Raw genomic sequence first — 17,438 nt, 5'->3', positions numbered from 1 at the left:
GTTTTCATTTTCAGCATTATTTGAAGCTTTTAGTCGCTCAGCAGCGTCAAACATTCGAATCTGGGCTTTATTTCGATGCTTTGACTGTTATCGAATAGTGCCAAGATGTTGTAGATGCCGAAATAGGCTAATACTACGTCCACACACTGCCACACGGAGTCCGTTTTAGACACTACGGGTCGTTTTTTATCGCGGACACTCCTGAACTTAAGTTGTTTCACTTATTTGGCCATCACGGTTAGAGTTCGACTGATAGAGGTATCAAATTTTGTCTGTTGACTCATGGGATACAATTATTAAAAGGGCATTTAACGTTTCGTTAGTGCGGGTTAAGATAAACCCAAGGAAAATCCACAATTTCGGTCCATTTTTTAATACAAACGTCAAAAGACGGGACGGTTCCGTGGTACAGTGGCACTGAATAAGTCTTGGAAGCCAGTATAGGCTGGCATATCCATACAAGTAGAAGTAGAAGAAAATAGACCCTGTAAAAGTTTTATTTCGTTTCAAAAATAATCTATTCTTATTTAAAAAAACCCTTTTGTTATTTTAATTTTCAAAATATAGAGTAGCATTTATTTCGATCATTCCGAGCAATTAAAACACGCGCTTAACTAGCAAAGCTGGAAGCTCCCCTTGCTTGTAGCGTATATCTTTTATCTTTTATTCTTTTTTTTGCTTCTTTGTTTGGCTTTCGCTTTTCAAATTCAACCCCAACCCTCTAGACCCAAAAAAAAACCCCGGGCACACAATGTCCGTCTTGTTAACGTTCGTCCTTAAGCTTAACATTAAATAACAATCTTCACTGCGCGGCAGGTTCCCGCATCGGTCCCGCGTCCGTTTGACTTAATAATGCAGTTTTCTTTTCTTTGTTTATATAGTCCTAGCTAATATAAATAAGAGCGCTTCCGTCGATCATACCCGCTCCCCACACTCCACCCCCCCCCCCTCATCCCGTTTCGTGCCATTTCTTGGTGCATTGTACTTGTGCGTACTGTTTTCGTATAACAGATAACCCGCTCTCCCTCATTACTCCTTCTTGTCTGGCTTTGGTACGGAGCTGGACGGTCGGGCCGGTAAGGTCGGTGTGTCCTTCAGGCTCACGTTCACCGCACTGGTAGGGGTGGAGGTGTGTACTGCGGCCAGCTCGATCGGTGTGTGCACCGGTGAGTGCTGATGCTGGGAGGCCGCTTCCGCCATCTGCAGCCCAATCGTTGCGCCGATCTTTGCACTGGCCTGCCGGAAGCTGTCGCTCAGCTTCAGCTGCACCACGTTGATGCACATGGAGGTAAGGGCCAGGCCGAAGATCAGATACAGTATGCTGCACATCATGTAGATCGGGTGCTGGGGCACGTAATCGCCGAACCCGATCGTCGAGATCGAGATGAACACAAAGTAGAACGCCTCGAAGAAGCTCCAGTTTTCCCACGTACAGTAGATCTGCGCCCCGAACAGCATGTACGCGACCAGTATGACGATCGCGACCGAGATGGGCAGATTGAACTCGTCGTCGATTTCGAACGTTTCGGGCACCGGGGTAGTTGGGGTGTCCGGCACGGGGATGGCTTCGATGCCGGTACCGGAAGCGGCTGCCGTTGGAGCTTCCGACGGAGGTCTTTGGACGGGTTGGGGCGGTGTGGATTGCTGGGGTTGTTGGGCGGCCACGGTTGTCGTGGTTGTTGCTCCCTGCAGTTCGTTATCGGCACTCGGTCGCCTGACCATATCGTAGACGACATTGAGGCCCTTCATTACCTCCTAAAAAGAGACAAGAATAGATGTATTAGTAAACATTTCATTGGGGATTTTCCTTAAACGGCTTTAAGCTCACCTGAACTTGCGCAGTCTTGCGAACCTTTTTAACCGAGCCTGTATAGTACAACCGTCGCACGTAGGCCCACATGAACTTGATGCCCCTCGTAAGAGCTTGCCAAAGTCGGCCAACACGATCAGAAAGATCGGTATGCCGATGATCGCGTATAGAATCGTCAGCGCCCTGCCGGTCGTCGTAGACGGTGAAATATGTCCATATCCTGGCGAGAGAGTTAAGAAGACACATTTTATGGTTAGAAATAGAGTGACTCAGATATTAATTCTTGATTCAAAAATTAAAGATCTCAAGTAATAGAAGTTCTTAGATGTTTATTTGAAGATTATAATTCGGAAGTTATTCTTCTGGAATTTCCCATTACCAATCGTTGACACCACCGTAAGCGAGTAGATGACGCCGTTCACAAAGTTCCAGGCCGTGTTGCCGCTGTACGTTTTCATTCCCGCCTCGAACGCGATCTGCAGCTCCTCCTCAAACTTGCGCAACCGGTTGCGTGCCGATAACTTCCAGTCCTCTTCCCTGTAATTTTTGTCGTACAACAAGGAGTTAGTGAATCTCAGAAAACAAAAAGATCGCTTGGATATTTAGGGCCCCTTGCTTACCTCTGATTGTGACTGGAAAGCCAAAGCTGATCGATGAACTCGCGCTTGACGCGCTTCACGCCACACTTGTACTGCGACTCGAACGTACCCTCGGTCAACCGGAACGCGATGCCACCGACGCCACACAGCAATACCATCACTGCGAAGTAAAACAGGCAGTGGTTCACCTGCACCTTCATCCGGACGAGCTCCTCCGGATGATCGTCCAGGAAGTCCTGCCACATGTCGTACCACTCTTGCGTGATCTGTCGCCAGCTGAAGATCTCCCCGGGCTGCTCAACGTACAGCACAAGGGGCCTGCGTCGCTGCCGTATCTTAAGCCCATCTTCTTGAGGGGTAAGCTCTTTGCCTGCTTCAATATCCTTCTCATCCGTTTCCTTTACTTCTTGAGGTTTTGATTCCTCCTCAAGCGGTTGCTTCTTTGGTTTCTCCACAAGCAACTGCTGCTCCTCTTTTGCACCCTCCTGTCCAGCTACTCGTCGATGTGTGAGTACGCTTTCCGGTTCTGGTTTTGGCTCCTCCGGAGCATCATTTCGAACCACCGGCTCCGGTTCTTCCGGCTGAAAGTCTGACGGTAGCTCCGATTCGGGCGAAGTGATCCCATCCGTCCGCGGATGGGTGCGTCTCGCCATCGACTCCAGCTTGGAAGAACGTGTCCTCTTCGGCTTTCGCGGCGAAAAGCGACGCCTAACTGTCTGCTTCTTCTCCTCATCGGACGACAAACGACCCTCATCTTCGCTTGTCGAGGCCGATCGGCTAGATGAGCGTGCCTTCGGTACGATCAGTATCTTCTTCTTCGCAACGGTCGGCGACAGACTGTCGGCCGGTCGTGTTGGAGTACGAGCCCGATGGGCAACGGATGGTGCCAGCGGAGGCATCGGAGTAGCTTCGATGCTCTTGGCACGCTCTTCCTGCAGCTTTGCCTTCAGCTTGCGGCTTTGCTCTTCCAGCATTTCTTCGCGGTACTTCTCGAACCGCCGCAGCCGCATCCGATCGAGCTCACGCTTCTCCTGCAAGAATTTCAACTTTTCCAGCTCGAATTTGCGCCGCTCTTCGTTGAAGCGTTGCAGATTGGCTTGCAGCGGGTTGGCCGCTTTGCCTTCCGAGCTTTCGCGCGATCGTTCGGTCTGGAAGCGTTCGATGCGTTCGCGCCGCTTGCGTACCTCCGTGTCGGAGATGCGGCCACCATCGCTCGAGTCGTCCGTTTTGGGTTTGCTGCAAAGGGGTTTGAAAGTGAGTATCTAAAACTACGAATTGTTACCGCTCATATGCCAGAAATGCAATCAATTCCACACTTATTTTTGGCTTCATTTGATCCCACTTTTCGATGGACGGTATTGTGAAACTATTTTTAAACCGTCGCTTCGGGGTAACGCTCCCCAGTAACGCTCGGCTAACGGGCATCAATCAACAGCTGGGCCAATATTATCCCTCAAAAATCTGGCTAGCCAAAACCTAAAACCACCTGCCAAACACTTACCGTGCACCCGACAGACTTCGCTTGGCCCGCCTTAGTAGTGAGAATATTTCCGGACTGCTCGGTACATCGCCCTCGTCGCGCGGCACCGATCGACTCCTCGGTGCGACCGCACTGGACAGCTTCTTCTCCTTGCGGGCCAGAATTTTATTCCGATGCGAGTTGCCATAATCGATCGCCCGCTCGATCAAGCTCTTCTTCGAGGAGGATGGACTGCTTTCCACGGTGCTGCGGCCGCGGGACTCGGACCCGCTCTGATCGTCGCACGAGTTCGACTGGCTGCCGACGCTTCCGTCGCGGGCCGGATCGGGCGTCGATTCACGCAGCTGTCTCGCTGCCCGGCGACGCCTGCGGGCCACCACCGGCACTGCACTCCCACTGCTAGACGCATCCATGTTTCACCGTCCGTCCAAACGATTCTATTTCACTCACCACTTACTGCTCACTGGGTGTGTGTGTGTGTGTGTGTGTGTTTTTCTTCCCCCAAAACGGTTACTGGCTTCCACCGCGACACGGACACGGACTGGGGACTGTGGGGTATAAATAATTTTCCACACTCACACGCACACGCTCTCACGTACGGTTAGGGATTTCTTCCCCAAATTTTCACACCTCACTGCACCAGTAATATGACCGAGTTTTGCAACCAAACGTTGGACATTTTATATGCCCTCCCCTACCAAACAAAGCCGTGGGTATTAATTATCGCGACCACTTTGCCACCCAATTATCGAACAATTGGGCAAACGCTGAAACGACCGATGTCTCAATTTCGGTTGGAAAATTCTCTCCCACTAACGTCACTCGGCGCGGCAGACAAACGCTCCGCGCGGGAACCGCTCAGGACGACCGCTCGAAGTGTTCTGCGGTCGAAATGGGGCTAAAAATAAGCGAAACCGTACCCGAAAAACGGCACACCGGGTTGCGTTCGTCTTATTTTTTTCGTTTCGCTGTGTGAACGTACGCAAAGTGGGATTTTGTCTCGCTCGCAGCCTTTTTTTTGTTCAGTTTTCCATTCTGCCTGTGCCCGCAACATGTGCTCTTCACTAGAAGGGAGAAACGCTGTGAGTGAGTGTTTTTTTATGACGACACAGGAATCAGCTGTTGTTGATCGTGCGCTGCACTTGAACTGCAGTTGGTGTGCTAAATCGTGGTTTTGTGCGACACATTAGTAGACTGATTGTAGTGTGTTGATGTGCCTCGACTGCCTTCGAATGAATGTCGAAGGTAAATTGAATCAACACACAAACACTGATTCCGTCCGCACTGCAACACGTTGGCCGTAATGCGCATCGCTGGAAAAAAGACGCATCAACGCAAAACTGCAGCAAATCGGTTTGAATGCAGTGGCGGCGTGTTTGGCCTTCAAATTTATTTTCGCATTCGCATCACATTAGTTTCTATCATCATATGTTGCATTAAAGTTTGATAAAACATTTCACAATTAATGTAAAACATTCCAACACTATTTTGTGCACTTCAATTCCAAAATATCACTCCAAACTGGTTCTGTTTGTGATGCGGTAGCCATGCCCGACCGATGCAGTATGCGGCGGACGCGTTACGAAGCGTTACACTGCTTCGGAAAATCGTCCGGAATGGTTCGGGTGCTAGTAAAAAAAGAAAACAAACCGATGCGACGCTACACGACGTTTTTTGTCTCGCGGGAAAATCGTATTGCAACAGGTTTTACAGTGCTGCTCAAAATGTTCCCTCAATTCACAGTGCGTTGCAGAAAATCGTATTTTTTTTGTTCTTATAATTTGTTAGTATAGAGTATATAGTGTGTTCAATTTTAGTCTTTTTACCATAATGTCTCTTTTGGCAATCATTTTTGTGTTGGGTTGTTTGGCACTCTCATCGGTCAAAATTGAACATTTTTGCATCTTTTATCTTTGTGCATTAGTCAGAAAGTAAAAAGATGTAGTTGTTTGTAAAATAACCTATCAAAACCACATCAAAACATAAAAATATTACATAAAATAACATATCAACACATTCGTGTTGATGAAAATTGTGAAAGTGAAGTATATAAGCCACTAGTGAGCCATTCATACAAGCAAGGAGTGTTTATTCCATTATTTATTTGTTTTTAGTTTTGGAGGAAATATTTTGGGGGCCATTAAATGAGCAAAATTGTTGTACACTATTTAAGGACATTTGAAAAGATCATGTAGCAAAAGTGCACTTAACCAAAGCGCATATTTATCGATTTTTTTAAAAGAAACAATATCCTGCAACTATGCATTGCTCATCTGAGCTCATCTGCAACTATGTAATATCAATAACATCTTGTTTTGCAATTGGTTGCAAAGCCTGAAACGCTAGTAACAGAGTTTTGCTTCTAATAACATATTATAACGCTAGAAGACACCTTCGTGTTACTGTAAGCGTTGCGTAGAGTATGGATCACCTCATAGCGAGAAAGCATAAAAAAATCGACGCTCGTGGTCTCGGGTTTCATTCAAAAAATTATCTCGTTGGCATTCGGTTCTCATGAGCTGAGACACTTTGAACTGTTAAATGATCCACAGAGAATAGCTCACGATGGTATGCAGATGGTAAGCATCATATTTGCTGACAAAAATAACAAACAAATCACACTTTTCCAACGTGATCAAGGTGTCAAGAGTCAATGCTCGTCAAAAGCTGCTCATATAAATAATATCACTAGCAACTATGCTGCAGTTTCAGGACTGTTCAAAAGTTTTGTTCTAATTCGAGTTTAAGATGGAAATGGGTCAATAGTTGATTGTACAGTCTGTTCCCGAGTTACGCGGTTTGTGCGTTCCCGAGGAGTCCGCGTAACTCGAATTTCGCGGTTTTCGACCAAAATACAATTGTTTACTCGGTATTTTTTATTCAATTTAGTACTTTTAAACATTTTATCATTTATTTGATAATTTTGTGCAGAATAGGGTAAATGTACCAATAGTGGTGCCATTTGTAGAGGTACAAATGTGTTTTAATGGATTTGAAGTATCAGGAAGAAAAATTCATTAATATTTTTACACATAGCAAATGGAATATGTTTTATTTTTGCAATCACAACTATTTTTACCATGAAATACATCAATTTTACGAAAAAATACATATTTTTGTGACTGTTTCATTGTACCTATAATAGTGGTATGGTTCCTATAGTTGTTGTATTGTATTCCTATAGTGGTGGTAAACAAAGATACCTCCAAAACAGTGTATAATATCAATGGAACTTAGTTTTGAAGCTGTTTTCGTATGAATATCAAGGATTATCCTTGCTCGTATGATTTCTTTCGTAATTTGATCTTTTGAAAATGTATAAATTTGATTGATGAAGCTATTAACTAAAGTACTGCATCACACCTGTCGTCAACCCGCACCCGGAAGAGTGTGATTGATTTGAAGTCAATTTTTCATTCAGCCAAATAAGCGAATTCTGGCCTTTTTTTATAAATTACCTGCCGAAAACTCATTTCTTTTGCTTATTTTAGTGAAAACAGTACAACACGTCGAAAATATCGTCGAAAAAAATCTAAAATTTCTTGTTTTTATTGATTTGATAACTAAGACCACTATAGGAACATGCCTTTTTGCGTACGTTTAATGGCACTAAAGTAAAAAAGTATGTTTATGTTACGTAAATATGGTAAAAAGGCAATAAATTTTAATTCAACATTGTATTTTGACAACAATTATGATAAAAATCTAATAAGTGCGTTGTAATGTGGTCATTTAGAACGTCAACAAACATATGAGTTTCGTTATGAAATCCTAAAGGCCGGGCTACATTGATCGTACTCCGTAGTGTAATTTCGATTTTCACTAGCGCATCTGGTGGCGGCTATCCGAAGCATTTTGCCAAACAATTTCGAGCCGCTCCAGAAAATACGTTATTTTTCCATGTTTTTTACTGTACCTGGACTGGAAAAGCTTTGTAATTGATAGATAAATATGTTGTGCAAGTATTTCAGTCGTTTTCGCATCAAAAACGGTAAAAAACAACTTAAATTTGAGATCCGGCACGACCATTCCCTCGACGACCAAAAAAGCTTTCTCTAGCCGCCGCCAGATGCGCTAGTGAAAATCGAAATTACACATGCGAGTACGATCAATGTAGCCCGGCCTTAAGGATTTTGAAAAAATGTTGACACATTTCACAAAATAATGGATTTTTCGGTCATTAAGTAACGGAATGGCCCCATTTCACTTTTAAACCCTTTGTTAAGGGCCAGAAAATTTTTCACACTATCATAAATAACTTAACTACAGTTAATTTGTCGTATGAGACGCATTTTAGTGCAATACCACCACTATTGGTACTGCCACCCCTATAGGTACGTTGAATCTATCTGATATTGTTTGCTTGTAAGTTGATTAGCAAAAATGCGATTCATACTGCATTGGACAATTCTTTCCGCAAATTGTACTGAATTGACATTTGATCTGTCAAATTTGGAAAACCGCGTATCTCCGAATCCGCGTAAGTCGAGAACCGTGTGACTCGGGAACAGACTGTATTTATATTTTACTTTTTTTTATTTTAAATTTTTTTTAATTTATGTTTAGTGTTTATAACTTCATTTTTTACAATTTTCGTCCAGCATTTATCCAAAGTTTTTGACAGAATTAAAAAGGGAAGAGTTCATACTCACCAATAGTAGTGTAGATCGTGCCACAGTAGAACACCGCATTCCAGAAGGACCAGGTCTTTTTGTTCTGCTTGTTCTCAAACGACCCCTCCTTGTATGACTGGTACAGGACGGCACTGTACTCCTCGACCAGATTGATCGCCCGTCCCTCCCAGATGTCCGGATCGGGATTCTGAAAGGGTCGTTAAACACACACAAAAACAAATCATGGGAAAATATTATTTTATTGATTATCCAGTCTGCGAAAGACAAACATACCTCCAGCTTCTCGCGATCCAGCGCCAGTATGCGTAGGTTTTTCGCCAGCATCCGTTTCGCGTGGTTCACGTTGGTTTCCATCTTTTTCTCGTGCGTTCCTGCTCACACGTGGGGGGACCAGACAGCGTCAAGGAGATGGTGGTATTCGATGTTCATTAAATTACACACAAAAAACCAACATAAAAAAGATGAAACCGGAGGGAAACAATAAAAAAAACAGGAGATTGAATTGAATTAATATTTCCGCACACACGGAGCCGATTTGGCGTAAATAAACAGTTTCTAATCGGTCAGTGTTGTTTTTTTTTCGTGGGTGTACCGACTTCGAGTAAACTTCTTCTGCAATTTGAATCGATCATATTTTGCTCCTCCCGATCTGTGTGCCGATCGTGGGTCGTTTAGGGAGCGCGTTGATCGTTTTCCTTTACGCCCAAAAACCCAATGGTCAGTACGACTTTGTACTATTTGTTTAACAATAAACCGGCCTAGCTCGTAAACTCGTGGAAAGCAATCAAACGCCACCGACGCATTATGACGTAAGGAAACTGTTAGAAGCCGGCCACACACACACACAAAAAACGAGGAAAACACACGACCGAAACCGTCAACCGTTTTTTTTTTGTTCTCTCTTCCATCAGCTGTCTTAGCGCGCTGGGAAAATTGTTCCTTCCCCCCGTGGGGAAAACCAAATACGCCTAACTTTAAGAAAACAACCAAACCGTCCTAAGCAGGATGGCAATAAATACACACACACACACACTCAACACAACCACCAAGCGATCTTTCTTGCTCTTCTGCCGACTAAAACCGTTTTGTCTGGTCTCTGGTCTCTGGCAGATAATGAAAAACACATCACCATCCCTCCCCCTTGATGGCGAACGCATTGATGACGTATGGTGAAGTCATTTTTCTCCCGCACGACCTAACGAGAAACGGGGAGAGTATGGGGGGGCAGTCGAGATTTATTTTTAAGCCATTGCCACCCCGTAAACAAATCAAAAAACCATCCGACCGCGATCATCGCGTTGAAATTCGATGCCTCGAGCTGGGAGGTGAGCGAGTGAACGAGAGCGAGCAAGAGCAGGTGGTTTGAATTTTCCGAACGCGCGGAGGGAAGCAGATTATTGCCGAAGCGCGATTTCCACCACGAAATGCGTTGATTTTCCCTCACCTTCCCCATCGAGGTAGGGAAATGGTCTGTGATTCAAGATTCGTGACCTAGTGGGTAAATAAGTAATAATTCGGGCAACTGGCAGACGGCGATAGTACAGCCGGCTGCTACACCGTGTTCGGGTTAGTAGAAGCAACGTGGCAAAGCGCGAGTTAATAAAAATAAAGCTGTACAGTCGATCACGATCACCGTCTCAGCGCTGGGTTCGAGGCAGGCTTCCGGTTCGATTTGCCAGCGTTGATCGTGCGGCAGGGTGCGCTTCGATTAACGATTGATAAACATTGGGCAAACGTTTTCCAACACCACCACGGGGAAGGGAAAACACAGGGCAGTTGGGAAGGACGTGGGTGTGATACACTTACCAAAGACACTAGTCGTCGGCTCGAGCGCCATAAAGCTGGCATTAGTAGGAGCAGCAGCAGCAGCAGTAGCGGCGATGGCTGGCGTTTCGTTGAAACCATTGCTAGCAACATCTACTTCCGGCGGATTATCGGCCTCACCTAAGCCAGACGGCATTATTATTATGATACAAGTCAGTCAGTACGTGCAGTGGCGGCCAGTGTGTTTGGATGAAAATTCAGCTGAAGTGCACAACGCGAGCGCGCGCTCGCGCGCCTGGCAGTGTAATCGCACGCGTCATTCTTGACCTCACTTAAGCGTGGGGAGGAATGGGAAATGGGCGTGAAGATGATGTCGTAACTCGGCACGGCGAGGTTAACGAGCAAGCAATTAAACTGTTTGCGATTGATGGGTTAAATTAAATAAGCGCGGATTTGGATTTTGGAGTTGCTTGTGAGAAAGAAAGCACTGGAGGTCGTCATGCATTTTGCGTTAGGTGAAAGCCACGAAAGCCGCACGGAAGTGATGATTGGTGGTGATATAAACTGATTTAAAATGGCAATAAATTCGCGCGTGGCATTATTTAGCATTGAGTGCAGTTTTGTGATGAGCGTAATGGTTTATTTAGCAGATGCTTAGGTAACTTTGGATGAGTTACGGCTCTTCGATAGTTCATATCAACTTATTCAGTTTAGTAGTTCATCTTCTCTCCTCTATTAGCTATCTTTGCTGATGCTTTTGTATTGCGCAACTGCATACATTTGGGCGCAATTTTGTAGCAACAATTTATAGCATGTGTGTGAGTGATTTCAGTACATTTTATTGTAGTTATTACTACTAATTAACGGCCCGTTTATTGTTCTAACGAAGTTGACTGAAAGAAGGAATACGACCTTCATCAACTATTTAATCTCAATTACATACAACAATTTATCCTGATTCACGTTTATTTTGCATCACAACAGTTGTTGCTACGTGTACGTAGTGGAATTTGTATGTGAGCGTGGAAAAGGACAGAAAAAATATTTGTTCAAACAAATATTTTATTGTAGAAAACGTTGCAGTTATTTGGAAAATAAATTTATTTTTTATAATTTTCTTATTTTTTCCTCTATTTTATCATCAAAAACCAATATTTCACGATCTCTTTCAAAATTCCATTTTTTTTTGGAATTTTCATCATCATCTCGAATGTTCCTGTCAAGATTTTTGGTAAGTAAACCAATGTCACTCAGGATTAAACATGTTCACACGTGTCCAACACAAGATTTACAAGATCACACGAGTCAAACAGCACTTTAAATTAGTGTCTCCTTGTCAGATGATGCAAAAAAAAGGCTTGTGAATGTTTCTATCTATTTTTCATTGCAACGCGTCGTTGCACCTTGAAGCATAATCCATTTGTTAAGCCTCTCTTCAATGTTACATCGGTTACAGTGTTCATGTTGACTGTCAAACCCGAAAATTGGATCATAAACTAGAACAACTAGCTCATAACTCGTTGCCATAACATTGTTCCAACCAGTGATCGGGAGCAACAGAAAAACAACACCTGCTTGTCACGCGATCGTTTGTCACCAGTTCTCATCCATCAGCGCCGGTTCGCCCGCGCCAATGATGACATTCGACAGCGTTGACATCTTCCCAGAAAAATTAAAGGGGGTGAACAAAAAGGGGGTCTCATCGACCCTCTCTCCGAACCAGTGAGTTGCAAATGGGATGGAAAATGAACTCTGTGCTTGGTTTTTCGCAGGAAGGCAAACAGAGTCTCATACCAACCAACAGCCGCAGTGTGTCCTCCGCACCACCGGAGCACGGTATTGAAATCGAAACGCAATGGACAGACCGTGTTTCGTTGGAAAACTCTACTTCGGTGTGAGAGAATGTGTGACTGTATTCTCGGGAGATAATTTTAGCACATGATTAACGGAAAAATATTAGGCAAAATAAAAATAAATAAATGAATGTGACCGACCACCGCGTGCTGCATGCGGACGGGTCGATTCCGTGACGACCTGTGTCTGTGTTGCTGCGGTACCATCTGGGTTTGGCTTACCCATGCATCCTCAACAACAACAAAATAACCACCCCAGTGGTGAATCGCAACAGTACAACAACGACTAAATAAAACATAATACGCAGGGTAAGGCAAGGGTAAGAGCTGTTGCTGTCCACTGCCCACTGCTGCTGCCTACTGCGGTGGCTGTTGATGATAATGCCCGATGATGGTGTCTGAATGTGACATCTAATGATGGCTTGGTGCGTATGTGTCGTCACGGATTTGTTTAAAATATTTCGACTTAGAGAGCAAACTCGGTTGCACACCGTGAGGCATGGTTGGGGCACGAGGTGAAAATCAGATCATTTTATGTGTCTTTGGTGCGTTGAGCAAAAAGAAAAACCAAACCAGAGACACATGTACACACACAAACACATCGGTACGTGCTTAATAAAAATCTCTCTAAGGTCGTTAAATGTAAAAGTAGTAAAGGAGAGACCAGACGTGCTAGATGCAGGGGTCAAAGTTTTGTTTTTTTAAAGCAAGACAGTTTTAGGTGGCTTATTTTTACGGACATTATTGAGACATTTAAATTTGTGTTTATTTTGTGTTAAATATTGGCCAATAGGCATGATTACTGGCAAATAAAACAGAAACAATTATTTCCTGTTGTCAGGTTCCAGTCGTTCCAGACAGCGCCAGTACGTGCTAAATCGAATATGTCTCATCAGATACGTGACACTACGGACCTAAAAAGTGATTGGGAGTGCATAAATCAAATTTGAATGATTTATTAATCGCACCATAAATATATGTCCATTCGATTTCCTAAGTAAGCAAAAAATCTGATTTTTGTGTGTCTTTTTTCCTTTGTACTAAGAATATCATGGCTGAAAATTTGAATAATTCTCTAATTTTCAGTTGAATATGTTGTTTTAGCCTAAGGTGCTATGCCAAATTGATTATTTCAGGACTATTTAGGCATGTTAGTACCGTATCAGTTCCAAGTCATAATATTCGTTTGAATTCATTAGACGTGTGAAGACGTTTGGGTTTCAGTACATGACATTTCCTTCTTGAATTTAGTGAGCTCTTCTGAGAGATATTCAAATAAGTGATGAGTAAACTGAATTAGGATGTTTGATTGTGTGAAATGTTAGCAATGTATGAGTCCAATTACCCAAAACGAAGTCTTGTTTTAGGATAATATAAAATGTCGTTGTTGTAGTGCCAAACGATCCACTCGCAGTGTTTGGAACTCAATAGTCGTGAGTTGATAAACTCTCTGTACCAACCAATGATGTTATAAGTGATGGAATATAGAGCAGTTTAACAAACCGCCCGTTGACGTTCGGGTTCTCAATTCAGCGTGAGTTGCTATGTCGAGCTATGTCAAAATCCGTATTGAATAATTGTATGTTATGTTTTAACATATTTAATGAAACAAACGATAAAGTCGGATAAGACAAATAATTTAATAATGAGTATTAAAACCTAATTTGATGAAAAATGAACGTAATGTAGTAGGTTATGCCCGATAACAAATGGGTATATTCGTTTGAATTCTTAAATGGTTTGGATCACCATTAGTCACCGAGTTTAATGTACTTAATGTTTTCAATGTATTTAATGAGCTCATAAGACCATTTTTCAGTTTCTATCTGTGCTGTAGATATCAGAAGATAAAAGAGTACAAAATGTGGCCATTATTTTTGTACCAAGAGTTGTGGTTTTGATTGTACTCAAAAATTGATTGCTCTCAACCAGAGAGTGTAGAGAATGTTTAGCAAAATATCAAAAACATCGTTGTACACCTAACAACTAACAGGACCAAAATATGCCATTTCGAATTTGGCATCTTCCACATTTATCTCACTCCTTCGAAATGTTTGAAAGCAATGAAAAAAGCCCCCGTCGTGTGGTATGTAAAGCATTAAATTAAAACACTTCAACCCACCCCTGTTCGCCCCACACGATACATACCTTCCACCGCAACGAACAGCGCAGCGCCAGCCACCGAGTACAGGAACAGTATCAGGAAGAGGAAAAAGTGCGTAAACCATTTTCGCGACCATTTCGTGATCTTGGTGTACATCCAGAAGACGGACTTCTCCCCCACGCCGAGGCCCGATTTGGCCGTGTTGAGCGTAAAGTCCCGGAAGCCCTCGAACTGCTTGAACATAAACTCGCCCGCCTTGGCCGGATACATCGAGTAGTAGTCGGTGTAGTCGGGCTGCTCACCACCGGCCCCCAGGCCACCGTCGGTACCGAGCGAGATCCTGGTCGGTGAGCCGGGCGTTACCGGGACTCCCGGTTGGTAGAGCGGGTTGTGGAGCATTTGGGCCGCTTGCTGTTGCTGTTGCTGGTGCAGCTGCTGGAAGTAGTGTGCCGGGGAGTATTTGGCCGGCGTGTGCTGCGCCTGGACCGATGGTGGCGCCACGTAGACTGGCGGCATTGTGAGATTAATTTGGGGCCGGGTTCCAGCAGCGTTCGGTGCCGGTGGCGTACGTGAATCGGTCGCCTGTGTCATGATAATAGCACAACAATCCGACTGTGACAACGCAGCGGGACACTTACTTATTCGTCTTTTTTTCGTACAGTACACAACACAAAGCAAAACGTATTCTTCTCACCTCACTCACGCAAACTCTACTTCTTCAACAAAACAATCTTCAAACGTTTTGTGTCGCTCACAGATGCCTCAAAAATATTGCGATGCTTTCTAAAATTATCACTCAACACTCGTTTTCTTTTTGGTTTGTTTTGTTTTACGGCTTTCACTTAATTTTGTTCCCTTCGCTTCTTGCCACCAAAGACACATTTCCCCATTTTCTGCCAGGGACAACACAACAACACTTTTCCCTAGCACGACGAGCACATAGCGCGGGTTTTCCACCGTCGGCCGACGGCCAGCTTGCCGAAAGCATCCTCTTGGTACTCCAGCGACATTTTCAGGTCACACAGACACAGACTGGCAAAACGAAAATAAAAGGGGAAAAATGAAAATTGATGTGTCTCGGTGCCGTGATCACCTCCAACCGCAAACCGCGGTTCTATATTTAAAGGGACAGTTGGGGTCAACGGGTTTTTTTTCTTCTTTGGTGTTGTTGTCCCCGAGGTCCCAAAGCACACGGCCAACACTTGCCCACTATCTATCAATAATGATCGCGGTCTCGCGTAACGATCGCGCCGGCCTCTCTCCTACACGTGAGTGTTTTTCATTAACGAGCGGAAAAAGCAACGCGTGGGAAGAGAAAACTCCTTCTCCTCGGACACGCACACACACATACACACACGGGTCCACTCTTTGAGGGTGGAAAATGCACCGAAAGTGGTGCGTTCTTCAACACAACATCTCCCGCAAGCTAGCACCGTGTGGAATGCGTGTACAATTAACGCAACTGTCAAATAACGTTCCTCCGTAACGCGTGGGTTAATGGGAATTTATTATCGAACACACACAACACTTTCATTTTTTGCTCTCTTTTCTTCTCTCTGTTATATTTTTTTCCTGTTTTCACGGGTTTCATGTTCTTAAGCATTTATTTTTCCCTCCCTGCACGAGTTATTAATATATCCTTTGAATCACTCATATTGCAACGGCTTTTGTGAAGAAATTTGTATTATTTTCCTTTTTCCTTTTCCTACTCTACTGTGTCAAAGTTCATGTCCTCATAAAATGAGTATGTGTGTGTGTTTGTGTGGGAATAGATAATTCGTTCATCGTTTTAGAGGTGATCGTTTTTAAAATTGTTTTTTTTTATGATTAAGGTCCAAATGATCATGTAAAAATGGGGGTTTTGGAAAATATTTACTATTCAGCTAATCGTTCTGTTTACAAAACACGAGGTTGTGTGGCATATGTTTACCGTTTGCTCTGTTCTGTTCTAAATGTGTTTGATGTGTGTTTTTTTTTTTGTGTCTGCTCATCTGCCTTGTTTGCTTGTTGTTCTTGTATTCGAAATTATGAATAATTCGTTTCAACGATTTCATTATAAAGTTGGTGTGCTTAGACAGATTTGAAACGTGTTTTTGTAATATTGTATGACGAGCTTGTGGTTGACATTAAACACAACATTTGTTTCTCTACAGTACGGCATGATCTTCACCACTTCAGAATTGAATTAGAAAGAAACGAAACGAATTAGATATTAATTTGCTGAATTATTTAAAATTTATAGTATCTTTCAATAGATAGAAAATGTTGAAAGCTAAAAAACACATTTCAAACGTCACGGCAATCACGGCAAACGCATCAAAGCTGATCGGTGTGAATGATCAGTCACATATCGTAATTAACGTATTTGTATTATCACATCCACCACACGGAAACTCGCAACAGCCAATAAAGGTCACATAACTATCCCTATCTTTGTAAACCTGCATCTACCGCATGAGTCACATCTGCCAACGGCGGTGCAGATAAGGCACACATAATTAAGGGCACACTGGAGCTACAATTACGGCAAGCACTGTTTATGGCGATCGTTTTGTTTTGGTTGCGCGTTCGATCGCTCTGCCGGGGTAAGTGCGCTCTGTAGCTGTCGTTGTCGATCAAATCAAACCTACACAAACACGCACTGCAGGAAAGGCCGATTATGGAAGCTACCGCATTTCCAGCTCACATGAATACAATTGCTATTGAAATTAAACTCCACTTGCACTTTCCGTGCGCTTGCAAACTGTGCACGACGTTCACAAACACACACACACACACGCGCGCAGCATCCACCGGCGGGTTCGATTTCACTTTCCAACACGCCAGTGACGCAAAAAAAAAAGTAAAGGGAGAAAGGTGAGCAAACCCTACCGAAACTGAAAAACAAAAAGAAACAGAGGAGGGCCCAACAGAGAGACAGACGGTCCGTTCCTTCCACCGTGCCGGTCAGCCGTTAACTAGTGTGGCCGAATTGGTGATGGGAGCGCGCGCGTGAACACGCGCTACCGAGCGCCCGAACGCCCGAGATGAGAAGAAGACGATGGTGACGCAATGGATGCAGGCTTTCTCGTTCGCACGCGCGTACGGGGTTACAACGCGCATTAGTCCTTGCGTCCCCCCGTCCGGCGTGCATCCGACGACAAACAATCGCACAGGCACGGTCGTGTCTGTTAAGACCCTTCATGCAGGTTTGA

General features: G+C 44.0%; 2 protein-coding genes across 2 annotated transcripts; both read right to left on the bottom strand.

The window, feature by feature from the left end:
- Positions 1–867: 867 nt before the first annotated feature.
- Positions 868–4,302, bottom strand: LOC121599666. Its single transcript, XM_041927650.1, is given in 6 exon segments — positions 868–1,755; positions 1,829–1,920; positions 1,923–2,030; positions 2,190–2,347; positions 2,431–3,645; positions 3,911–4,302. Coding segments are annotated over 6 exon segments (2,691 nt in total). The 3' UTR covers positions 868–1,029.
- A 538-nt stretch (positions 4,303–4,840) lies between these two features.
- LOC121599667 lies at positions 4,841–17,438 on the bottom strand. The gene is made up of 6 exons (XM_041927651.1): positions 17,116–17,438; positions 14,289–15,276; positions 10,330–10,467; positions 8,797–8,894; positions 8,542–8,710; positions 4,841–4,953 (listed from the first exon to the last, which is right to left on the bottom strand). Exons 2-6 carry the CDS (start codon positions 14,833–14,835, stop codon positions 4,841–4,843), a joined length of 1,065 nt encoding a protein of 354 aa, XP_041783585.1. The 5' UTR covers positions 14,836–15,276; positions 17,116–17,438.

Source organism: Anopheles merus, chromosome 3L (assembly GCF_017562075.2).
Source record: "Anopheles merus strain MAF chromosome 3L, AmerM5.1, whole genome shotgun sequence".
In the NCBI taxonomy this organism is placed as follows: domain Eukaryota; kingdom Metazoa; phylum Arthropoda; class Insecta; order Diptera; family Culicidae; genus Anopheles; species Anopheles merus.
Note: the sequence above shows the minus strand (reverse complement) of the source record. Positions and strands in the feature narration are given on the sequence as shown.